Below are 26,373 nucleotides of genomic sequence, written 5' to 3' on the forward strand. Positions count from 1 at the left end.
CACACGTGCTATTTAGTGCTCACACTTCTTGTGACGTTTGTCCTACCTGAGCAGACTGCGACACGGCCTCGTCCAGTAGCGCCGCGCGACTTTTCACCTCCTCCTTGATGGCCAGGTAGCGGCGCTCGGCCTCGCCGTAGCACTGCATCACCCGTGAGCCCTCCGTCGCGCTCAGCTCGGCCATCGGGGGTCCGATCTTGAGGAGCTTGTCGATGTGCGGCTTGTGCTCGGCGATGGACTCTCTCAGCAGCTGGACATAAAGGTAGACAGAATTAGCAGTTGATTCGATAGATTGCTTCATCGATCCTTCCTTCCTTTCTTTAGTCTTTCCTCTGGTCTCTTGAGGTCTCCCTAATCTGTTGGAATTGATATGTCTCTGGGGTTGGTGAAATATTCTGGTTTTGTAACTCTGTGGGTGGTAGGTGGGTGTGCGGTTGGTGCTGGATTTCACTTTGTTTCTTTCTTTTGATCCTTCCTCTGGTCTCCTGACAACTTCACGACTCTGGCGGGACTCTGAAGTATCCGGTTAAGGTGAAGGGTAGGGGATTTTTTAAAAACAGGTTTAAGGTGAATTAAAGAGCACAAACCCACACGCCCAAAAAAAAGAGAGCGATGATGAAGACATGTTGACTCTGGAAAAAAGTAGTCGCTTTATTTAATTATTTTTTTTTACCCTCATCTGGTCTTGTTGAAGGCGCAGGGCGTCCGTGTCGATGGCGGGCGGCGGCAGTTGCCCAATGAGGGTCTCGGTCTCGCCCAGCCAAGGCTCCAGTTCCTCGTAGGTCTCCCAGAAGCGGGCCACCAGCACCTGAGCCTTCTCCAGGGCCGCGAAGCGCTCGCTGTGAATCTGGTTGACGGCGTCGTAGCGGGCGCTCAAGGCGTCGGTCTTCACCTGGAGGACAAGATAGGAATTAAAAAGTTTGTCAGTTTGCGGCTGATGTGGCTTCCTCACCATCAGCGCGTCCTTCTGGGCATCGCTGCACGTTTCCAGGATGTCGTCTCTGGTGACGAGCAGCTGGTCCACGGTGTCCTTGTGGCGGATGATGTCGATGTTAAAGGCCTTTTGGACCTGCAGCTGGGCTACCGTCACGTCAGGCTCCAAGCTCAGCGGGCCCAGTGATGCCAGCTTGCGCTCCGTCTCGGCCACCCAGGCCAATTCCGCGTCCACAGCTTCCTCGTACTGAAATAACAATGGCGATAAGAAACTCAAAACAACTTGAAATAATCCAACGGAAGCGAGATTTAATATTGTCAAAGAAAATTAAAAACAAAAATAATTTAGTCAACACACATTTTTCACCAGACTAAAACTAGACTAGACTAAAACCCTAATTAATAAAAAAAATAACAGACTAAATCAGTATGCATTTTCGTTGACTAATGAAGACAAAATTAAAATGTACTTCATTTAATAAAAACGGGACTAAAATCTATGGACATTCATTTTAGTATATAAACAAAAAAAGAGATGAAAATGATATGATTTTGTAAAATCTTGTCTCTGCTAATCTGTCACTGTGACACGACACATCACCTTTCAAATCTGCAGCGAGCAAGTGCAACATGCACAAACACATAGGACAGACAGGAGGTGGATTCACGGCGAAAGGTAAAAAAAAAATATACAATTAGAACGTAACATTAATCCAACGGCAATATAATAATGTTAATCGGACCGCTAACTAATGCTGGCTAATTTACTAGCTCATAGCATAGAGCTACAGTAGCCACACTGTAATTGTACGTGAAGTTGTTTTTCATCAAAAAGGTGAGAATTGTTTTTATGTGAAATAGTAGTTTTAGAGCCAAAATGTTCCACATTATTATGACAAAAAAACATACAGGGGTAAAATGATTGTCCTGACTAAAATTAGACAAATTAAATTAGGTTTCCTTGGACTAAAATGCTAGATTTATAGTCAACTAAAAATGGACTAAATAAAAATGGGATGAGGTTGACTAACAATGGTAAAAACTAACAAGCGTGATTGAACTGGGACAAAAAGACGATAATTGAAAAATGTCTGAAAATTAAAACGTTTGTAGCAGTAAAACCGCAGTACCTGCTGCGACCTCTGGATGGCGGCCTGCACAAGCTGCACCCGTTGTGTGATGGTGTCGTCGGCCTGTCGGTAGCGCTGGTTGGCGTCAGCGACCAGTCGGTCCAGGCCCTCGCGCGCCCGCCAAGGCACAAGATCCAGTAGGGCGCTGCCCACCTCGTTGAGTGTGTCCAAAACCAGACGCTTCTCAGCGGAAACTTTCTTTAACTCCTACAAATTAAAAAACAATATATATATATATATATATATTTGTTTTTAAAGATACAAAAGAGCCTCGTTTGAAAGCCACTGACGTACCTTCTGTCGCTCCTGATAGGCTGGGGAGGCATCAGGCTCCACGTCATTGAGCTCAGCTTCCACGGCGTCCAGCCATTGGTTAAGATCGTGGTGGGCGCTGGCGAATCGCGTGGCCAGCTGCAGCGCCTGCTCGAGTGTTCGCAGCGCTTTGCTGCTGCCCGCCGTCATCTCGGCGTAGCGAGACTTGATGCCGTCCAGCTTCTCCTGGATCAGCAGAACCTCCTCTCCTGCGGGAGGAAGACCAGAACCAGGTCAACCGGAACCAACAACTACTGACGGACTGGATCGGCGAAGACCACCAGACACCCACCTGTGGTCTGCTTGAGCAAAGCTTGTCCGTTCTTGATGGCCTGGTCCACCGTCTTCTTTCTGCTTACAATCTCCTCGTTTAGAGACTGTGAAGGACAAAAACAATCAAACACACATTTCAATAAGTTCTTATTTCTTTCTTTTTTTTCCATTATTGATTGAAACCATCACACTGACAAAAGTATTGGGACACACCTCAATTCCATTAGGCAAATTCTATAAAAATACAATTTAACTAATGTGTTGTACTGGATAAAAAAAATCTAACACAGTTTCAACATTTGAATTGAGTGATATATTTGTACACCACTCGAGGGACCCCACACATCACTGAATTAAGTCACCCGTTACTATATGAGTCTATTTTCTCCTCCCGCCGTGGTCGTACCAGCGTGTGTTTGTGCTGCTCAGCCAGCACGTCGGCCCGGTAACTCTGCACCGACACCAGCGCCAGCCGCTGGCCCACCTCGGCCAGCCAGTTGAGCACCTCCACCTCGTCCTCGCCAAAGAGCCGGGCGTTGGCCAGCGCCTGCTCCAGCAGCGCCGCCCGCCGGGCGCACCACTCGGTGAGCTGGGCGTGACCCGATCGCACCGCCTCCACGCGCTCGCCCAGCCAATCGCGGTCCGACGCGCAGCTGAGCGGGGCCAGCGATTGGCTGAGGGAATGCAGGCGGGCCACGTCCGACTCGCGGGCGCGCACGTCGTCTTGGATGGCCTGGGAGGTGTGTGCGTGTGCGTGTGTGTGTGTTTGATGGAAGGGGATAGGTGATGGAAAAGAGAACAAAAGATGGAGACAAACTTAACAAAATGAGCATGCTGGTGACAAATCATAAAACTGGAAATCATAAACTTGATGACAAATGAAGAATAACACAACAAAAGTATAAATAAATGATGAATATGAAGTTTTATAGGCCATGTTGCCCTTTTTTTGCGATTGGTTTCATACACTGGGTGTATTATATTTCATCAATATGTCTTTATACATATACCTAACTTACTGTAGTTATACTTACCGTACGACAATACAACATCTTAATCAGATTTTTCTTTTTTAGATTGGATTTGAACTTCTTTTAATACCTCCTCAATGTTGCTCTGTTTTTGTTTTACGACTTTGGTTGTACTATATAATTAATACAAGTGTTTATATGTGAATATTGCTGCTGTGGTAATCTAATTTCCCCTCAGAAGCATCTTGGACTAGGTAGCTAGCTAGCTTTCTAGCTATGTAAATATCTAGCTAGCTTTCTAGCTACGTAAATATCTAGCTAGCTAGCTTTCTAGCTACGTAAATATCTAGCTAGCTAGCTTTCTAGCTACGTAAATATCTAGCTAGCTAGCTTTCTAGCTATGTAAATATCTAGCTAGCTAGCTTTCTAGCTATGTAAATATCTAGCTAGCTAGCTTTCTAGCTATGTAAATATCTAGCTAGCTAGCTTTCTAGCTATGTAAATATCTAGCTAGCTAGCTTTCTAGCTATGTAAATATCTAGCTAGCTAGCTTTCTAGCTATGTAAATATCTAGTTAGGCCTTCATACATAAAAGGTTAAACAATCACTAACAAATGACAAACAGGTTTCATTATTTTGGCAAGCCAAAGCCCCACTTATCAGCCAACAGGGAGTCAGATTGTAAATGTTTTTTTACGAGCAACGATGGGTTGCCCCCCCTTTTCTGCTAAGTGTTATAGCCAAAAGTGTGCTCACTATTTGGTAAGGTCACACATTGTTTTCATTTAAAAAAAAAAACAACCCTGTTTATTCAAGCTGTATGAAGTGTTAACGATCTAATTAATACCCACGTTTTAAATAAATATTAAAGATGCTTGTGAGTGTGCTCGTAGCGTTCTCAGGAGAGTTCCGCATGGGGGCTTACCTTGTGCTTGGCGATCTGCTGGCTGATCTTGGCCGTCTGGGTTCCCATGGGCTCGGCGGAGCTCACGCGCCTCTCGGTGGCACTCAGCCACTCGCCGAGCGGCTCCAGGGCCTCGTGGAAGTCGAGCGCCAACACCTGCAGCTCCTCCAGCTGCCTCTGCCTGATGATGCCCAAAGATGAGAGAGAGGATTTTTCTTAGCATTCTACTACTTAGCTCAGACCAAACTCTGGGTCCTCCAGCTGTTTTAAGAAACGGTTCGAGTGTGTGCACATAATAAAAAAAGTTATTTTTATACTGTGAGGCAATTAAAATGTGTTATGTAGATGCCACAGGAACAGGTGATGCTGTAACCCCTAATTGTAAGATCATTCTAGTCAATCACAAGACTTCTTGAATTAGTGCTCCTTATTTATTTATTTTTTTAAATGGGAAAGGTGTTGCATTTTGTAATATTGGAAGTCATTCAACATAGGCCATTAATTTAGTCTCAACATAACAATAAACCTAAGCAATTTCAAGAGGGCCTTCCTTTATTTTCGCACTATTTTAACTTATGTTTAAAGTGAATCCAGAGAGTCCATGTTCATGACAGCCTGACCAGATGTTCGTAAATGTCAGGAATCGTCCGTCTTCTCAAACCACAAACCACAAACCGGTACCTGGAGCTGGCCTTGTCCAGGAGGTCGCTCCACCTCTCGGCCAGACTTTGCAGCTGGCCCCGGATCTTCTCTCGGTCCTGAAGGTCGGCGGTGGCGGCGATGCGCTCGCCCTCGGCTCGGATCATCTCCACGGTGGGCCGCCGGTCGTCCAGCAGCCTCTGGAGCAGCTGGACGAGGAAACACAAGAGAGTGTAATTATTTAGAGCGCTTCGGATTGAAATGAGAGCATGGAAAGCGCTGCAAACATATCTCAGTGTGCGGTTCGAATCGAGTGGTAGACGTAAACAAAAATGATTGATGACTAAACACAAATACAGGAAATAAATGTAAATAAATACAATGAAGATGAGGACTTCCTGCCTGCCTGTTGAGCACTAACACGGTTTTAAATTGTATGCAGAATGGAATGGAATCAAATGTATTCTCATTACACATGCACGTAGCAACACAATTCACTTAACAGTTTCACGAGATATTAAAAAAAAAACAAGAGAAGCCTGATAGGTCACCCAGATTTTCTTAGGGGGAAAAAAGGCAGGATGAGGGAACAATAATAGTTTTGCTGTCATAAGGGAGGAGCACAGTATGGGATTGGAGAAAAATATGAATAAAATATGAATGTTGAGCAACCCCCTTGGCTCCCGGTTGTTTCACTAGATTTTGACAGATTTTGCAAGGCCCACAGAATGTTGTGTTCTATTGCTATAAAAACATGGAAGCTACCAAAAGAAAGATTAAAGTCTCTTCTTTCATCAGGAAAAAAAGTATATTTGTATCAGCAATTAGCATTAGAATATAGCTAAGTTTAATCATTATTCACAAATCTGTTTAAAACAGTGGGGGAAAGAGCTTTTTTTTCAACATGGCCCTGGTTGATCTCAAACTCTGCTGCCACCTGCTGGCAGCATTCTCTTCAGTTCAGAGGCTGCATCAAAGCCTTATGTATGCTCTAGCATAACCCCCGCATAAATACGTTTTTGGGAGCATGGTAATATTTAAAATAGAACATATTTATATATATATTTTTGGGAGCAAATGAGATAATGTGTTTGTTTTTTATTTCACTACAAAAGTGTGCGTGAGATCCTGGTCCCACCTTCTGCTCTTGGATCTGGGCCTTGACCACGCGGTACTCAGCCGACGGCGGCTTCTGATTGGCCACCAGCTCCTCGGTGTCGCTCAGCCAGCTGAGCAGCGGCTCCAGGGCGTCCTGGAATTTCCCACAATGCAGCAGGGCCTCCTGCAGTTGGGCGATCCTCTCGGCCACCTGTCGAGCACACACGCTTACACTTTCGTTTCCAGAGATCGGTCGTTCCGGGTTTTTCTGCCGTGGATTTCCTGGTTACCCTTTTGTTGAGCGAGTTCCAACTCTGGTTGGTTTCATCCAGGTCGTGCTCCAGCGCCCGCGTGTCCGTATTCTTGGCGGCGCTTTGGATCAGACCCTGGCCTACAGCGTTGACGTGCTGCAGCTTGGCTTGAACGCCGTCCACTTGCTCCCGTTCCAGAGCCTGAACGGTCAAGACACACAAAGAGTCTAAATTAAGTCACCGCCAGGGTTCGACACATATTCGCAGATTTGCACTTTTCGAGTCAAGTCGTTCAGAACTTCTAGCCAAGCAAGTTCACAATTCAATTCAAGTCATGCGACTCCAGCCTGGCTATTAATGACTCGCTCGCCTTCACTGAAAGAAAGAAACAACAACTGCCGCAGAGTAATCGGTCGCGCATGCGACACTATCTTTTCTCCACATATAGAAGTCACCTATGAGGGGACAGACGGACTGAAGGCAGACAGACAAGGGGTGGGAAGAGGAGAAAGGAGGCTGGGAAGGGCGGCAGAAGGGGATTACGAGGGATTAAGGGGGGACAGGGGGAGCGTAAGGGGGTTGGCTGGAAAAAGATGAGTCAGCAATATTTGCACCCATTGTGTAGGCCACAAATTCATGACCGCTAACGCATAAATGACGCCGTATGTACTGTACATGCACATCTGGGGTCACGAAGTAGAACAATGTAGCATTTGAATAATATGGTCAAATGGTGTATTCCAATGAATTAAAGGTCTCAGTCAAGGGAGGAAAAAACTGTTTGTTATGAATTGGATAACTGCCACTTGGTTCTCTAACCCTTTGCTGACTCCTTTTGCTGTTTACGCTTGTTATTAAACAGTCAGGAGGGGGAAAAAAAGGCATCCAAGATAGCCAGTTGGCTAATCTGATTTGTTGAGCTCTGATAACATCAACCAAAAACACACTTCCATTAAGTCAACAACAAGAGAAAAATAGGCTGCATTAAGAGCCTGAAAACAAGCCTGTCATGATTTAATACTAATATTAATTCAATAAGCACAACGGAAAGTTGCTGAAGGATTTCTTTGGAGTGGAAAATGAAAAAATAAATCAAACAGTTTGCAGGTTTCTGGCTGTTTTTGAAGCAACAACTTTATTTATAAACGAATGTGAATTATGACGTGACTGGTCGAGTTCCTAGTATGACTAAACACTGCATGTGTGTGTGTGTGTGTGTACTTTCAAATACACACTGGGAGTATCATCGCGTGATAGATAATATGCAATGGAATCATTGAGGATAAATAAAGACTCTGTGTGTTTATGCGTGATTAATTACACATCTGTAACCAGTTGTGTTACTCAGGTACACACCTGTGAAGATATGTGTATGTGTGTGCGTTTCTTTCCAGCCTCTTACTTGTTATATCACTTCCAGCTAAAAAATGATCCCTAAAATAAATTCACATCAACTGAAAATGTGTTTGTTGTACATTGCTGTTGAAATGTTCACAGTTTTTTTTTTGTATATATGTATATGATTAAAGAAAGAGTGTTTTATAAAAAATAAAGCATGAAAAATTGTGAGCTCAGTTGCGTTCTACAACTATATGACTTTGTGTGTGTACTTTAGAAAATTGGATCAAATTGACTCATAAAATGGATCGGCCCATTTTTTTTATCCATAATTGGGTTACTTTTGACCCAACTGTTTTGAGACTGTATGACGCCCCACTAATATGGTATTCAGGTTAATATTGCGTTAGTGGAATATAATTTAATCAGAAAAATCCAAAAGTTTTTTATCAATGTCAGAAGACGGCCATTTTGCCACTTACTGTCGAGCAAAAATGACAAATCACAGTTGCTCGGGTCTCAGGTACACAACCTGAGCTCAACTTCAGAAAACAGCTGAGCTGTGATTGGTCATTGCCTGAGCAACTGTGATGTCATCTTCAGTCGACAGAAAGTGGCAAAATGGCCGCCCCATGAGATGAAAAAAAAAAATGGGCTGGATTTTGCTTCATAACTCATTTTCCACAACTGTAATATTAATCAGAATGTCATGTTTCGACTAGCGAGGTCACATATAACATATTATTTATTGTCAAGAAATGTTAAAGGTTGACTTCCCCTTTAACACTTGCATGCGCGTAGATGTGCGAGCGTGAATGAGCAAAGAGAAGCAGCTGTGTCGTGCTGCGGTGCCGGGCGTGGATATGCCTGGCGCAGGAAATGTGCGGACCAGGAACAACAATAAGCAGCAGGCCATGACCCGTCCCACCCTGCGTGTGTGTGCGTGCGTGTGTGTGTACACTCGGCGTACTTTGTAGTTGACTTCTCCTCCTCCCTCTGGCCACAGTCCACACACAAGCGGCGTTGTGGAAAATGTCCCACATACTTGTCATTCTTCCATTCCTCCACCAGCACGCGCGCGCACGCACAACCCACGCACAATCCTCCATCTTTTCTTCCTCACATCCTTTGTCGTCCTCCCCTCCGTTAACCGCCTCCGCCCCATCCTGGTTTCCGCGTGTGCGCCGCGCCGGCAAACTTTGCGGTTTTGGCTCAGAGGGGATGACAGTTGAAGATAGTTCAAGCATTTCAAACTCATTTTTGCCACATGCGACTTTTTAGATGGCTTTGTGTCTAATTGCATCATTTTAATGTTAGGAGTCGGAGGTCAAAGGTAACTAGACTATGTGCAATTTCTGCAGAAATTGCATGGGAATGCTGAAAGCTAAGCTAAATGCTAATAGCCGAATGCCAAGCTGAATGCTTATGAAGTAAATTGAAAGAGAAATTATGGGAAAATTACAAAGTATTAATTGTAGTTAAAAGATACATTAATAAAAAGAACACTTGAACCCGGGAGGTGTGAAGTTTTGATGCAAGTTTTTATATGGAAAAGTGTTAATCTGAAAGTACCCTCCATTCATTTAGATGGAGAAATGGAACTATTGATATCGAACGGAAAAATGCAGGAAAAAAAAAATCATCATCATTCTAGCGCCACCTAGGCATGCAGTACCTTCATTTAGATGGGAAAGTGGAACTATAATAGTCAGTTGGTATACATGATAATGAATGGGGAAAAGTTGATATTTAACGTTAATTTTTGTTGAAATTTGAACGGTGTAAATCGGAAGTATTATGTGGGAGTTGTTTGATGCCAATAAAGTGAGGAGAATAAAATGCTTTCAGCAAGGTTAGTCCTCGGGCAAAGGTTAACAGACCTAACAAACTTCCTTTTACTAAAAAGTAATCATTCAGAGTTTTGGAGTAAGACAGGAAGCCCTTGGGCACCACCCGCGGCCTCCACAAAAATGACATTTATTGCACTTGTTTTCCATGACCCGAATCGAAAAACGTCTCTGCTATCAGCTTGGCCGACTGTTTGTCTTAAGCCTCTTTTTCCTCACTTCCTGCCTGCGGCCCGGTCGCCCTCACTCACTTCCTGCCTTTCAGCCCTCCATCCTTCCTGCCGTCACCGAGCGAGGAAAACAAGCCGCGGGTCCGACAACGTGACGTGACGCCGATAACGATGCATGAGCCTTCCCCCATTCTCCGCAGGTTGCGCGTTTGAAGTCTCGCCGCCGTGTTTTTGCAAGGATATGCAAAAAGTGAATTGAGTTTTGTTTTTTTTCTTTCCCATTTCCAGCTCGTTCACGTCCAGCGCGAGATCAATGTTTCCCGGCTGTGGCTTTCATGCATTCATCTTGTTTGAATTATCACATCAATAGATACACACAAACGTATGAAGCGCACACCTAAGCGATGTCTGGACCCTATTTGAGTTTTTGAGAGGCCAGAACACTGAAAACTAACGTCACGTCCATCAATTGCCGATATGAGCGAAATGTGGCACGACGATTCAATTTTGATGCTTGAAATGTTCTGCAGGTGTCAAAGAGCGAACGTGAGGCTCGCCCCCGTCTGTACGCTTGCACCCTCCAGCCAATCAAACAGCATGCTAATGCTACGTCCATCTGTCTGTCTAGTCTGTCGTGTCTGTCGTGTCTGCGGGGCACACAAAAGCGCGCTGGCCCTTTAAATGAAACCAAAAAGCCTTCTGCTGGTGCGCCAGCCTGCCAGCCCGTTTGCTCTTATCTTGGTATCAAAAGCTAGCGGGAGAACGAATGCACATGCACACGCACACACTGGTTAGCTCTCACCTCCTTATCTCATAAACAAAAGGCATCCAAGCGTGGATGAGAGAGTGTTTGAGGGGGGGGGGGGTCAGTTGACAAGAGGCCTAAAAAGGATTTAATAACACGGCAGGCGTCAATGTCACCTTTGACAAACCAGCAAAAATGTTTGCATTTTCTGGTGTTTTTGTGTTCATTGTCCATTATAATCACGTTCAATTTGGGACATTAGCATGTCGTCCAATCAAAAAAAATAAAAAAATCTGCAGAATGAATGTCTGAAAAATACTTTTTGGGGGAGGGTTCAGACGGCAAAGTTGGTTAAAATTAGCTACATGAAATTTGGTCAAATCATTAATCACGAGTAGGCTCAGAAAAAAAAAAAAGTCAAAGTTTGCCATTTTGTTCCAAAGCAGTCGTTTTAGCGTCATGATGACTTATTAAACAAAAAACTCTCATAAAACAACCACAACATTCTTTCGAGAATAAGTCCCTGAAGCCAGTTTCAGAAATTTGGTAGGCACCTCGACCATAAGTAGACTCACATTAGAGCCTCAAGGAACTTTAAGTCTTCTATTAAGCGTCCTTTCAAAAATTGAGGAGCAACAGCTGATGCTTCTCCTCGTGATTTTTACCATTTGATGTTATCAAGCAGAGCATCGTTGTCCTCGGTGAGCGCGCACAGACGTTTTGTCGCGTTCAAGCCGAGACGAAAGCGGACATGGCGACTGATGCGACGGCGACAAACAAATCACGCAAAAGTGCCAGATGAAAAATGCACTTGAAGCCTGTAGTTATCATACAAACGCTCGAGTGTGGCATCGAGGCCTGCCTGTCTCTGTGTTACATCTAATTGGATGAGATCTCTCGCAGGGGTCACGCGGTTAGCGTTTGGCGAGCGGAGATTGGACAATACTTTTAGCTCTCACCACATGCTGCTGCGCTAAATGCTGCGCTGCAAAAAAGAAGGCCAGCCACAACGAGAACAAACACTATCGCGCATGTAATTATAAACATAACGACATGTTCATCTTCCTGCTCTTGTGTTAAATGTCATATTCACACAGGTAAACACAAAGAACACTTACGGTGGTCACCGAATTCAATGCGAAAAACAAAACAAAACAGTTCAAATGATCCGCACACGACACCCACCCACCAGGGACACGCCCGACACCCGAGCAATTGTGAACTCGGGCAAAGAGTCAGTCACGACAAGACAAAACGTTCTAAAGCTGACATGAACCTTAACAAGCAGGCTGACACTTCTCGTCGCTTCACGCACATAAATAACTTGATCGCTCACACACTCGCGCCCTCCCCCACCGCACGTAGATTAGCGCTGACCTCCCACCCAAATGCCCGCCACAAATACGCATACAACTTCAGGGCAGCCGCGCACAAGCGGAGAGCATCGAGTTGCAATCGGTTAAAGTTGCCCCGCGCTCGCAAACGCACTAACAACGGCGTCTGCATAACTTGAGCCCGTTTTGAAGAACAAAACATTTCAATGGCGGCATACCTCGTCCTGCGTTTCAGTGTCGGAAAATTCTTGCACTGATCCACCGTCTGATGCAGAGCTCTCACTTGGCGTGGTGGTTCCAGTGGGACTAACTGGGGATCCCCTCAGGGATTCATCTTCCACCATGCTGGTCTCAGGCTGACTAAAGAGACCTTGTAGCAGGCCTGGCTCCAGTTGGTCCCAGACGGGGTCCTTGGAAATGAACGCCGGGAAGTCCAGAGCAGAGTCTTCAGACTCCCAGTCGCTGTCCTCTCCCGTAACAGAGCCCAGGACAAATTCCACACCATCCATCCCAGACTGAGTGCCCTCCGAATAAGAGTCTAGATCTCGGATGTCCCCGCAGGCCGAGCTGACATCCGACGGGCCAGGCTTGGGCCGCTCAGGTGCTGCCATGTAAACAAAACTATCAGGGGAGAGGACAGGGCCCTCCTCGTCCTCGTCTTGGCCTGAGCAGCAGGGTGGTTCGGGTACCGGGCTTGGGGAATTGGAGCTTTCGAGTGGGGATGGGGAGCACTCATTTAAAAGCGGTGGAGGCGCCGACACTGCCAGGTAAACAAAACTATCTGATATTACAAAGGCCTCTGAGTCTTTAGAATGTGAGGCAGCAGCACAGTAGTCGGATCTAACGAGGCACCGAGATAAAGAGGATGCAGGGCTCGAGTGTGTGACCTCAGAGGGCGGAAAAGAGTCTGATTCAAAGAGGGACTGGGGTAAACTTGAAGACGGGTCTGTGAGCGGAGGGGATGGAGGATGGACAGAGGCTGATTTTGGGGTGCTTGCTTTCACCTCAATTGGAGTTTCCAAGTCCACGTCTTGTCCAGGCACATCCGCCTCAAAGAACATTCCATCAGACTCCTCAAAGGGGACCAAGGCATCCTGGTAGGAAATTTGACCGTCAACATCCTGTTTAGACCCTTTTGTGTTTTCCCGTGTGTGCAGAGGTTCATGGGAGTGATCCCCAAGAGCTCCCTCACTGCTGTCCAAACTCGACTGATCAAAAAGATCTAAGTCAGCTTCAAACATGTCTTCTTTTAACTCCATTCCTTGCTGTGTTTGCTCGGATGCAAATGGATTCACGGGAATCTGAGGAGACGGAGCATCACCTTGTGATGATGCCCCGCTGTCTAGGTCCGTCTCAGCCTCTGCTGGTATTTCCTTTACACAGTCTGCCTCGCTAGTGGCGGTTTTGTCTGGCTGAAAGGTGTACGTCCCGCTGGAGTCGGACTCTTGCTGATAACCAAGAGCTGAGTCTGTGGGGAAACTCCTCTCCTCGTCCCCGACTTCATAATCACAATGGACAACATCTTCATCATCATCAATGAAGCAGTGTTCTTTTTCACAGTCCTGCGCACGCTTCGAGTCAAAGTCTTTGAAGTCAATAACATGTGACTCTGCAGAGGGGGTTTCAGTTAAAGGAAGGGTCCCCTCACAACTTTCCCAGTCATGAATGGATTCTTCCTCTTGTTCGTCTTCCTCTAGATAAGGACGAGAATATGGATCAAGAGGCTCGGGGTCTACACTCATCTCCACTCCTTCATGCCCTTCCTCCTCCTCACATCGTCTTTCCAGCTCGAGGAACAGGTCATCTGATTCAGCCTCAGAACTAGGGCAGGACGACGCGCCAGGTGCCTCGGGGCTTCCGAAGCCCACAGGGGGGGTTAACACAGGCCACTGTCCAGCGGAGCCGCTTAATTCCCATCCCTCTGATTCCAATGTTTCCCATGGCTGGTCTATCACCTCCCTGTTATCCAATTTAAGGACTGCGTCCCACTCTCGCTCTTCTCGTTCAGCTCTCTCTTCCTCTGCTTTAGCCCATTCCAGATTCCATATGTCCTCCCTCCTCTCAAGCATCTCCACATCTGACTGCTCTTCTTTCTCTTCGAGTTCCTCAAGAATTCTACGCTCGTCCTCCTCAAACTTGAGCTCAGAAGCTGTGCGTTCTCCGAGATTGCCTCCCCACCCAAGCAGACTGTCGTCACCACCCAACTGACTGATAGAGGGGGACAGAGGCAAGCCTCTATATGCCAGCCCTTCGTCTTCCTTCAAGAATGGCGACGGAGGATCCAGCAGATAAAGTGACTCCTCGTCCTGGCTGCTCTCCTCACCCAAAAGGGGAGGCAAAGGTGGGAGAATGGGAAAGTTGTGCCTCAAGCTCCCTGGGGTCTTTTTTCCTGGTGTCATCCCACGGGGCCACGTGCGGGCTTTGGTCGGAGGGCAGAAGACTGGTTTTGGTGGAAGGAGAGGCATATCGTCACCCTGGTCCTGTTCTAAAAGAGGGGAATCCCTCTCGGAATCTGAGGTCTTTACTAATTCAACAGGTTCCTCAGCAATTTGCTTAATTCTGCTCTTAGAAGAGCTTATAGTTCGTTTGTGGCCTGCATTTTTGGGGGGGCTCTGCTGGCAGGACTGCTCACAAGTCCTATGGCTCTGACTAAATGTGAGCCCCGGGTCTTTGGAAGGTGAGGACAACGGGTCACGTTGTTTAGCTTGTTTGTGCAATAAAGGGTGAAGCTGCTTTGGTTTGCTGGGATGCTGCAGGAGCGTCGGCACAGGGAAAACGGTGGGTGAGGAGGAGACGGGAGGCGTGTGAGGGGCAGATGAGGACGGCGAGGGCGTGTAAGGAAGTAAGGTAGGAAGTAAGGTGTAGGAGGTCGGCGTGGATGGGTGAGAAAGAGGAGCGTGAGGAAGGCCTGCCGCCGACGAACGCTTTTCTGCACATTCGACTGACGCAAACTCCAATCTCTCTGCAAACTCTGGAAAAGTTGGCGGCATAAAAGCTTTCCAAGAGCGACGGTTCGGGTTGTCCCGCTTCTCTCCGGCCTGATGACGCCTCTTGGCCACCAGTGATACTCCTGAAGCGGACACCGAAGGTGGATTAGTCAGACCTGAACTCAAGATGCCCACAGGCGGTGAAATAATCTGAGCATCGCCAGTTAGTTTTAGGGCATCAAAAATCACCCTCTCGTCCAGTTTCCTGGCTCCGCCGGGGTTTTCCACAGCCCGAGAGACAAAAACACCTCCGAGGTCAGCTCCGATAGTTCCGTTGCTGGACAGCGTGCTCCCTTCGCCTCGTATCTCCCCGCCCGAGCCCAGAGTACTCCGCGAAGGTTGGCACAGTTTGGCCCCTTGATCAATCTGCTCATTGATGCGCATGGTGTCATAAATGGACCTCTGTGGGACGTAGCAGTCCTCGATATAGGCCTCATCCTCGTCGCCTTTGCCCAGGCAGCGGGGGCTCTGCTGGAGACAGTCGGGTCGACTCAGGGGCTTCCCCATGTTGCCCTCACTGGCTTTGGTGTGCCGCACAAGTTCCTTTGAATTGCAGCAGGTGGCAAATAAAAAACAACACACAAAAAGACAGTCTCTCTGAAGAAATCCACAAAACCGCAGAGCACATTTGGAGCTGGACAAGTCCCCGGGAACGGTCTCATCCACTATGTCACCTCAACAGCTGTGCAATTGCGTGGTCTTTGTGTGATGCTGCGTGGCACCGGCGAGGGAGAGACACAGGCGGCCCCCTCCCTCTCGGCACCATATTAATCACAAGTCGTGTTTATTTAAAAGGAGCGAAGGCTGCCGGCGCTGAGTGAGGAAGAACGAGTCGTCATCTCCTCCGCCTCTCGGAGGCGCAAAGTCCAAAGCGAGGCGATAACATCCCTTTGTGTCGCCTCGACGAGAGAGGAGCGCGGCGATGACGTCCTCGTCCATAGTCAGAAAGAAAAAGTCATTCTGTGGCTGCTGTGCGGCTCTTCCTGAGCTCCGGCATGCTGCTTCCCCCCGTGTAGGTGGCAACGTGCAGTGGGGAGGGAAGTGTAAAAGTCTCCTTTTAAGGTGACAAAAAGCCACGCGCTTATCTGCAAGGAACGAGCATGTGGAAAGTGCAAAAGAAGAATGTCAATGCTGCTTACTGTCCGTCCTCCCGTCACAAAGAATCTGGGGTTTGCTTCAGGATTCCAAGACGGCTCAGCGCCACAGAAATAGAAAAAAAACAAACAAAAAAACAGTCCAATACTTAAAACGAAGAACAAAAGAGGAAAAAGGGTTTGTCCCCTTGGAGGTAAATCCCAGTTTCAAAGTGGCTTCATTTCTCTCTCATCTCAGGTTTATCCCACAGCTCCTGGGGGAGAAGTGGTCCAGCAACTCCGAAGCAGGCAGGTTCTTCACAGGGGGAGATCAAAATAAAGGAAAAGGGGGGCGGGAGGGTGTTGGATCCCAATCCAGGCAATGAGCGTCGGGATGGTACCAAGGGAGGCAAAGACCCAGACAGACCCTCCCAGCCCCGCTGCCAGCCCTTTGGGGTTACTGACGACGGGCTCCCTCCTCGTTAGTGCAACAAAATCCCGAGACGCTCCGCTCGCTTCTTGCTCTCTCTCTCTCTCGCTCTCTGGGAAAACAAAGTGCCACGCAGTTCCCCTTTTTCTCCTCCTTTCCTTTTCTTTTCTTTCTGCCGTGTGTGCTGCCAAGCTGTGCTCTCTCCCTCTGCCTCTTCTCAGGCCGCCGCACAGCAACTCAAATGGGTTGCAGCTGCTAAAAAAATCTCACTCTCGCTCTCTCTCTCTCTAACTCCCACCCCCTCTCTCTCTCGCTGCTTGTATTTGAATTCAGCTCCGTTTGTTCTGTTTCCTGCACGGGTATTAAAACACAGGAAGTGCTCCAATCATGCCGGTTTCCTGTCTTGCACAAAAAATAAAATAAAAAGGGAACAACAGATCGGAGCTGGAGAGAAAGTTGTTTGCTTAGGAAATACCACGGAGAAGCAACACGCCAAACAATTAGAGGAGGAATAAATAAGTCAAGCAAAACAAGGCTCGCTATAGCAGAAACTTCAGTCCACTTTCGCCCTAAAAGCTCCACTGGGAGTGCGTGCGCACACGGAGCAGAAGAAGAATTGACACATGATTTAACAAGCGACTTTTCCACCGCCAAAGCAACAGTCCAGGCTTTGTTGAGCTCCTCCTATGCTTCAATTAAGTGCATTAAATACACACGCGAACAAAAAGTGGGTGATTCACACACAGGCTCCACTTGCGCATTCCCGTCTGAAACTCAATCCAGGCCGGGGGAGACCAGGGAGGGCGTCAGCGGGAGAGGCCGAGGGGCCGGGTGGGGGTGGGGGTGGGTGGGGTATGCGGACGGGGTTTAGTGGTCTGGCTCTTCAGAATTCCACACAAAACATGGGGAGCAGACCCCAAGCAAGTGGCAACACAGTAACCTGCTACCCCCCTTGAAGCGCTGCCACATTGTTCTCACCACGTTATCTAAAGTTTCAGGCTTCCCAGGAACACGCGCGCGCTTCCGCCACCTTGGTGCACCAAGTAGCAGCATCTATGCTAGCTTAGTTAGCTCCCAGACCGGGATGCTTGGGGCATTCAAGTGTGATTTCTCTCACGTACCACAGTAAAACGCGGTACTTCGAAGCCATTTTCACCGAAGCAACCCCTTCGCTCCCGGCTGTTTTACTGGATTTTGACTGATTTTGCAAGGCCCACAGAGTATTGTGTTCTATTGCTGTAGAAACATGAAACCTGGAACATGGAAACATAGAGTCTCTTCTTAACATCAGGAACAAAAAAGTATATTTCTCTCCGTTTTGCAGCAATTAGCATTAGAATAAGTTTCATCATTATTCACAAATCTGTTTAAAACACTGGAAAAAGAGCTTTTTGCAACATGGCCCTGGCTGATCTCGTATACTCTGCTGCCACCTGCTGGCCGTTTTTTTTTTGTAATAACTACCATTGCTTCAAGCATTCTCTTCAGTTCGGAGGCTGCATCAAAGTCTTCTGTATGCTCTAGCATAAAAATAAACATATAAATACGTCTTTGGGAGCAAATGAGTCAATATCAAATGAATTAAGTATATATTAAAAATATTTGGAGGACTACTTATTATTGTTGCCTGACTCATATCATTCTAAAGTAATAGTACTCTTACTTGAGTACAATTTGTGGCAACTCTACCCACCTCTGCCCCTTTCACACAAGCAATCGCAAACTCCTCGGGCCCTCGCCACCATCGTCACAGCATCGGCAGCGCGCACCAGTACAGAAGCCTCACTCGACTGTCTGTCGCACCCGTGGCCTGCATGTCAAATGTGCTAAATACACCAGTCTTTCTTTGCAACTGCCAACACGGGCACACAAGCGCGCACACAGTCAGTTGCGCTGCAGCTGCCACTGCTGCGTCTCGGGCAAACGTCTCGTTGGAAACAAAAGGGGTTTGTCGCCGCCTTGTTGCACACACCCACGTACAAACACACACACATGCGCAACATCTCGCGTGATCAGCTGCGCGCCCACAAGACTTCCTCCACCATTTCAAAGCAGACTTATTAGCGTGTGAGGACGGTGAAAATAAGAGAAGTGGAAGTCGGACAGAGGACTACGAAGGCGCGTTATTACTGTAGAGGGCACCTATAATAAATCTCTTAAGGTGCCACCAGCGCACACAAGACATTTTGGTCAAGTTCTGACCTTATGGAGTTGTGTTATTAGAGTTTTGTGATTTATGGGGAGTCATTTAACTTTGCTGCCAGGCTCCTACAATACACAATGGGAAAAGAATAGAATCTTCCCAGAATGGTGGACTTCCTGTGTCTTTGAGGTGTGGAGTCTTGAGACTTTTTGGTGGGTCTACTCATGATAAGACATGTTGCGAAGTCAAACTAGATTCGGTTTTCAAAAAATCTCCGTGACAAATTTGTCACCTCTGGAATGAACAAAAAAAGACCCTAAAATGGCCACTTCTAACCAAGATGGCAGACTCTCTTGTGTCTTTGCAGGTATGGCTTCTTCGAGATTTTTTTTGTGGGTCTACTCATGATAGATATGTCTAACAAATTTCATGTTGCTAAGTGAAATTAAATCCGGGGACAAATTTTCAAAAAAAAATTCCTGCCTGAAAATGACCCAAATGATCTTAAAATGGCCACTTCAAACCAAAATGGCAGACCTCTTGTTCTTTTCCAGCATAGCTTCTGGAGACTTTTTTGTGTTGGTCTATTCATGCTCTATCTGCCAACCAAATTTCAGGATGGAAAAACAGGCTTCAAGGGCTTAAATGTGTTATTGTTTCAATTTGATAATGAGAAAGCCTTCAAAAGTTGATGGAAGAGTAACGTATGAATAAGGAACAAAGCAATTCCAAAAAGCCAAGGCTCCGCCTGCGGCTCGCATAAGTGGAGGTGCTAAAAGGACAATAGAGGCGATAAAAGGATTAAACTGATTTAAATGACACATTGTCCCGCCTCCGCCCTTTTTGACAGTGACCGTCTGACCCCCACTGATGTGGGATGTGGTCAAGCCTAAATTTGATTAGGCGAGGGCTTCCCTTTAATTATCTCCATTCCTACATCATCATCATCATCATCATCATCATCATGACAGCTCTGCGTCCCTGGGGGAGGTAACTGCACACAAAGAAGAGCATACAAGCCTGGACTACTCGACTTCAACAAGTGCGTGTTGCCACTATCAAACAGGAAGTTGACACTTTTTCATCTCAGATTATAAAACGGACCCGTACAGTCAACCAAAACACCAAAATGTGAAGCCAAATACTATTTTGTCAAATGAAAGTCTATTAGCTTAATGCTTAACGCGTTTTGCACAATACTGAGGATGAGCTAACAGAAATTAACATGAAACATTAAAATAAGTGCGACATAGTAATAAATAGTTGTGTTCTGTGCATTTTTTTTATCGCAAAAATCTGAAGATTATTTTTCATTAAAAAAACAAAACAATTATAGTATAATAAGTAGTTGTGTTCTGTGCATTTTTTTTTTAAATCGCAATAATCTGAAGATTTTTTTTAACCTTTTTTTTTTTAAATATGTTACAACACGTAACACAGATAATGATCAAATCTGCCAATTTTTCTCGCTGTTGTGAAATAAAACAAATACGAAAGTATTGTAAAACAGTCAAATGTTCTGTCTGTAATTCATGTCTTTATTGCTGTAAGCGTGACCAAAACAAAGTTATTTGATCAATTATATATATTTTTCAATTAATCAGCCGATTAACCTGTTATCTAAATTCTATTGTGCCAAATATCGTTAGTTGGCACTGATCTAAAAAAATTAATAAATAAAAGGTTTGCTCGCACCCCTATATAGATGCAATTTACTTATTTATTTATTGATTGCTACATAACAGCAAAACGCTGCTGAGCCTCCTTTTTTGCTGTCCACGTACGCCCTTAAAGCGACAACGCGCTCTTTTTCAAAAACCTCCGTCCTCCTGACTCGTCGTCTTCTTCTTTGCCTTAAGTTGAACATTAACTCAGTAGCCTGATTCCTCACGGACACACAACTTCATGGAAAGTATGTCAACACACGCACACACACGCGCACGCGCGCGCACACACGGTATGTAACACGCACCAAGTTTGAGACGCACGTGTGAATAATGCAGTGAGGACTTTCCACGTCGTAAAGACTTGACAGTTCGCTTGTGCTTAAACACACACGCACAGAATGAAAAAAAGAGTGTGTGTGTGTGTGTGTGTGTGTGTGTGTGTGTGTGTGTGTGTGTGTGTGTGTGTAATAAAGGGACACTACACGGACCTTCCTAATAGTTGACCTTCTTCCAAGACAAAAGATGATATTAAATTTCATTGCAAATGAAAAAAAAAAAAAAAAAGTGAGTAGGCGGGCCTGAGTCTTGGCATACACAGCTAATTCACAACAGCTGAGGCAAAACACAACCTGGAAGTGGAACGCGCACACAACATTTCTGAAATATTTAGTTGAATCATAGCGCATGACAAGCTGCCATTTTTCTTCATTTGACACACAGGAGACGATAGAGAAGGAGACAGACACGGGATTACAGGATACATTCAGGCAGGCAAATCAAGTTTTACAGAAATGATGTTAGCCAAGTGACATCATCAGCCCCCCCCCCCCCCCCCTTAAAGACACACACACACACACCTACAGATGGGTGTGATGGTGGGACACAGAAATCCCTTCTGATCAATCAATAACTCGGCTACCCAGATTAGTTCTTCGACACTATCCTCAAAAAAAAAAAAAAAAAAAAAAAAAACTTAACTCAGTCACTCCCAAAAACGTATTTATACGTTTTTAATGGGTTTTTTTTTTTCCATGCTAGAGCAGGGGTGCTCAAGTTTTGGTCCTCGAGTGCCCCTATCCAGCCTGTTTTCCAAATGGCGGCGAGTGAATGGGATGATAGATTAAAACGTGTTTAAGAATCTGCGCTTCACTCCAAGATTGATCGGGAGGTAGCATCCAATTACTCTTGCCTCAATTTCTCCAGTCAATTTCCAGCTTTGCGGAGGGGACGGCACAACTCGTCTGACCCACTTTAGCGCGGCGCTTAAACCCATTATCTAATAGACACTGCATGTGTGTACGTGTGTGTGTGTGTGTGTGTGTGTGTGTCACAATGACTCATTGGCTAAAAGGTTCTCCATGGAGACTCCGGCGAGGTGGAGAATGAAGTCATGTTAGCAGGGGAGGTGAACAGCGTGAAAAGAAAGTGGGGGTGCAAGATGTGCTGTTATCATTTACACACCTACACAAACAAAAACACACAAAACAAGCACATTTAACACACGCACACACAATTAGCCTGTCCTGGGAATATCCAACTGTAGCCATACACTCACTAACTGTGTCAGCCTGTCAGCTGCACACAAGTTGAGTGGGGGGGGCTGATGCCACACCCTAAAATGTGTAAGCGTGTGTGTGTGCGTGCGTGCAGACAGCTGAGATTCTTGCGCCGTCCGGAAAAAGACGGCAAGGAATCAGAAGCATCCGGCGGCCATGTTTAAATGATAGTCTGGTGGGAAATAGGCGCACCTCAATCCCTCCCTCCCCCATTAAACGAGACCCCCCCCCCCCTTCTTTGCACCCCACCCATTCTTTGAGGCAGGATGACATCATGGCTGTGGACTGGAAAAGGGCCCATCGGGGGAGGGGAGGCCAGACAGATTTCGGAATGGAGGGGGATCGCTTACATGCACATGGGGAGTGACATGGGAGGGATAGGGGTAAATGGGGAGTTTAGGGGGGGGGGGGGTTTAATAGCTTTGTTAAAAGTTTGAGCACACTTTGCCCCACATATTGGAAGAATAATGAGAAATCTTGTCTGCTATTCTTAACTCATTCACTCGTAACCATTTTCACTGAAGCAACCCCCTTCGCTCCGGCTGTTTTACTGGATTTTGACTGATTTTGCAAGGCCCACAATATATTGTGTTCTATGGATATAAAAATATGGAAACTACCAAAAGAAAGATTAGAGTCTCTTCTTTCATCAGGGGAAAAAAGTCTATTTCTATCTGTTTCCAAGCCAGTTCGCCTTAGCAACATGAAATTTGGTAGGCATGTTTATCATGAGTACGCCTACAAAAAAGTTTGACAACTCACCACAAAACAAAAACTCAGCTCTTTTTAGTTCAATAGCAAACGTTTGTGGGAGTTTGTCAGAATGAGGAGAAAAGATGAGAATCTGAAAATGGAGGCCAGCGCTATTCCGTCCTCCTACGCGTGCTCGCAGCGGCGAGCCGAAAAGCTTTCTTTCTTTTTCTCTCACTGGCCGGGAGAAAGAAAAAGCATGGCGGAATGTTTCAAATGGCGTTTCATACGAGCCATCCATCACTTTTGGAGAACGACACACAGACACTTATCATCATGTCTCCTTGGGCCCTCGCTCGCACACACACAGGAAGTGACATCACAGCCATAAAATGTGCTCTTTCGTGACGGCGTGGCGACCGAAAGGGCAACATGCAGGCCTGTGAGAAAAAAAAAAAAGTCATAAAAAAGCAAAGAGTGGTGCCTGTATGCACATTCCTGTGGTCGGCTACACTTTTTCAAGTGCAACACAAGGACACAAGATGGTCACGTTCAATATTTAAATGGTCCAATCACAAAGCAGCAACAAGTTATAAGTGCCAATTTCTGGTGGAACGTTTGACTAAATCTCCCCCCGGGCACCAGTTTCAGTGATCGACACAAAATTGAGTGGATACGCATGGGAAAAGGCTGAAGGTGCCGTCCCCAAATTCAAACGTTTGTTAACATACGAGCCATGGAATTTGTCCAGAATGCCTCAAACCAAAATGGCTGACTTCCTGCTCAATTTTGGGCATGGGTCCTTGAAACTTTTTTGTGCATCCTGTTGTGATTGACATGTCCACCCAATTTCATGGCGATTGGTGAAACAGTTTTTCCTCAACTCATTCAAACCCCAAAACATATAAATACGTTTAAAAATTTTATATATATATATATATATATATATATATATATATATATGCTAGAGTATACCGAATACTTTGATGCAGCTTCTGACCTGAAAGGTCGCGTAAAGCAATGGTAGTTATAACAAAAGCGGCCAGCAGGTGGCATCAGAGTATAAGAGATCAGCCAGGGCCATGTTGCAACAATCTCTTTTTGACAGTGTTTTAAACAGGTTTGTGAATAATGATAAAAACTTAGCTATATTCTAATGCTAATTGCTCATTCCTGATGAAAAAAAGAGACTCTAATGTTTCTTTTGGTAGGTTCCATGTGTTGATAGCAATAGAGCACAATATTCTGTGGGCAGAACAGCCTGGAGCGAATGGGGTTGCTTCAGTGAAAATGGCTGCGAGTAAATTAGTTAAATATATACTTTCCAAGGTGCGCTCCACGGAGTGAGATATTGGGAGGCTCGTGCTGGGGACAACCAATAAAAATATTTTTTCTAGTTTTGGGGAATGTTGCAGCCTCTTATAATGGTGAATCACAATAACACAAAGATTCTAAAAAATAGTCATTTTGCCAAAGTTATACAGCGACAATGCAGTGGAAGGCGAATTCATAAGCACAAGTGGCAATTTTCGAAAGGAGCTCGTATTATTAGGCGGGTAGGAGAAAGGGGTGTGGGTCTGTGTGGGAGGTCACAGGTGCAAAAACAGCAACAGCAGCAGCAAAGAGAAGTGAAGAAAGTCCAACCTTGAAGTCGTCGAGCTGCTGCTTGATGACGTCCACCTCGGAGCCCACCGCGGCCTGCGCGTTCAGACCCTCCTCGGCGGCTCCCAGCAGGCCTTGCAGCTCGCCCACCAAACGATAGAAGTGGCCCACCCGCTCGGAGGCGTCCTGGATCTGGACAAGACGTGCCTGGCCGCGCTCGTTCAGCTGAAACACATGCACGTCATGTTGGTTTGAGAGTTGAGTTTTGATTTTGTAAAAAAAATTATCTGTTTAATTTTGAAAATATTCATTTGACATTTTATCTTTCACATTTTGTACATGTGTTATTAACTTGTAAAAAATTTTTTTTACACTTTTTATTTATACTTTTGTATTTTATTTAAGTTTTGTACATTTGTATTTTCCAATGTATTTTTATTTCACCGGTTGCCATTTCTTTCCAATTTTGAAAAAAAAAAATGAATAATTTTCTTTCACAATATTTAATTTATTACAATTTCGTTTTATATTTATATAAAATATTTTATATTTTGTAAGTATATATTTTTAAATTCCTCAGTCTTGTTAACACATTTTTACATTTGCTTCACATTTTGTCAATTATTTTTACCATTTTTTTTTTTACTTTTTATTCATTGCATTTATAGTATGAGGCTGCAAGAGGATGTATTGTAGATTCCTTTGTATGCAGCCTACGTAATCGGCGTTCCATTACATTGACCTCATAAAAATCCGATCCCCTTCATCCTCACCTTTCCAGCCTGCCGACTGAGCGCCTCCGTCTCGCGCCTGAGAGCCAGCAGGTCGGGCGATGAGCCTTCCCGGCGCAGCATGGCCGTGCACTCGGCGGCGTGCGTCTCCAGTTCGGTGCGGAGGGCGGCCAGGCGGGACAGGAAGCCCCCCAGCGTGTCCGCCTGCGAGGCCAGCGAGTCGGCGTCGCGTCCGACGGGGCCCAACGAGTCCAGCTCGTCGTCCAGGTCGGCCAGGCGCAAGAAGACGTCGCGCACGTGCGACTGGACCTCGCCAACGCCGTGCAGACGCGATTCCAGCGTGGAGCAACACTGCTCCAGCTGAGAAGAAAATCAACTCAACTCAAAATCAAAAAAAAAAATTTTTTTTTGGGGGGGGGGGCTTCCTACACATATACAGTACATAGTGCGTAGATACACATGTGTTTGTACTCACTGGTTAAAACATTACATACTGTATTTGCATCAAATCTGAGCGTGTACAGGTGTGCCTAATGAAGCGGCCGTTGAGATGTAAATACAGCAGGCCAGTTGCTGCCAACCACTGGTTTGCATTTCAAGCGCTCCAAAGTCCACAGTGACCATATACGGGCGCAGGAAGTTAAAAAGCTAAACTGTTTCAGTAGCTCTGTTTTCTTTCAGTGTGATTAATGGGCGCACATTTGTTGTAAACTGTTTCGCTCAGCTGTGTCAGCTGTTCACTCATTCAACTAGCATGCTATGCTAATATTTACACTACTGTAATCTTTAAATATGCACTTTTGAGTGAATTCTTGCTCAATTGCGGTTTATCATTCACGGCAACGCTATACTGCAGATTTTTTTTAAGCAATTCTAAATTTAGAATTTTCACGCCATCATTTTGCCGTTTTTATATTTGTCGTTCACACAGACAGCGAGACTATACATGAACATTGTGCTGTCTTCAATGTGACCCTAACAAATGGCGGTGCGCTATAAACGTATTCGTACCTTGTTGCTGACGTCGTCAAACTCGCTCTGGGTGTGTTTGGCCTGCTCCTGCAGCCTCTGCGCGCCCTCGGCGCTGCCCTCCGGTCTCTGGGGGGCGTCCTGCACCAGCCCCTGAGCCAGATCCCGCAGGTAGACCACCTGAGGCTGCAGGCATGCTAGGTTCTCCTGCTGGCTCCTCAACCTCTCCAGGCTCTTCGCGCTACATGCCTGAAATGAAGAGATTAAAAAGTTGAATTGAGCTTTTTATTGTCGCGTCCGCCATTATAGGTCACTGGCATAGATAGTTGTAAATCAGCGTCTTCACCCACCTGAGGCCCAAGCGCCTCCTGGACTTCGATCTGGTGCTTGGCAGCCTCCAGGCGTCTCTCCACCGCCTGCTGACCTTCCTCGAACTCCTTAAGGCGGCCCGAGAGCTCTTCCAGCTGTGACGTGCGACCGAGGAGACGTTCGCTAAGGACGTCCAGGCGTCGGTTCAGCTGCGCCTTCTCGTCTCGGACCTAAAGAGAACGTCGGTTCACGGTTAGCATATCCCCCCCGC

The 26,373-nt window shown here is 46.0% G+C and overlaps 1 protein-coding gene across 7 annotated transcripts in view; it reads right to left on the reverse strand.

Moving 5' to 3' along the window:
- macf1a (microtubule actin crosslinking factor 1a) overlaps positions 1-26,373 on the reverse strand; it is a 131,233-nt gene that overhangs the window by 20,612 nt on the left and 84,248 nt on the right. For 5 of the 7 annotated variants that reach the window (XM_086062441.1, XM_086062442.1, XM_086062438.1 and 2 more), the window contains 15 exons: positions 26,144-26,332; positions 25,836-26,042; positions 24,867-25,184; positions 24,136-24,318; positions 6,551-6,712; positions 6,301-6,471; positions 5,205-5,371; positions 4,545-4,704; positions 3,055-3,381; positions 2,668-2,752; positions 2,358-2,584; positions 2,064-2,270; positions 953-1,180; positions 674-892; positions 47-250 (listed from right to left, as the gene is read on the reverse strand). In XM_086062441.1, coding sequence (XP_085918567.1) covers positions 47-250; positions 674-892; positions 953-1,180; positions 2,064-2,270; positions 2,358-2,584; positions 2,668-2,752; positions 3,055-3,381; positions 4,545-4,704; positions 5,205-5,371; positions 6,301-6,471; positions 6,551-6,712; positions 24,136-24,318; positions 24,867-25,184; positions 25,836-26,042; positions 26,144-26,332 — 3,054 coding nt within the window. The remainder of the gene's footprint in view (positions 1-46; positions 251-673; positions 893-952; positions 1,181-2,063; positions 2,271-2,357; positions 2,585-2,667; positions 2,753-3,054; positions 3,382-4,544; positions 4,705-5,204; positions 5,372-6,300; positions 6,472-6,550; positions 6,713-24,135; positions 24,319-24,866; positions 25,185-25,835; positions 26,043-26,143; positions 26,333-26,373) is intronic. The other 2 variants (XM_086062443.1, XM_086062439.1) reach the window with 1 other exon arrangement.

The sequence above is a fragment of the Leptonotus elevatus genome, chromosome 19 (assembly GCF_054856555.1).
Source record: "Leptonotus elevatus isolate MCC_2025b chromosome 19, RoL_Lele_1.0, whole genome shotgun sequence".
Lineage (NCBI taxonomy): Eukaryota > Metazoa > Chordata > Actinopteri > Syngnathiformes > Syngnathidae > Leptonotus > Leptonotus elevatus.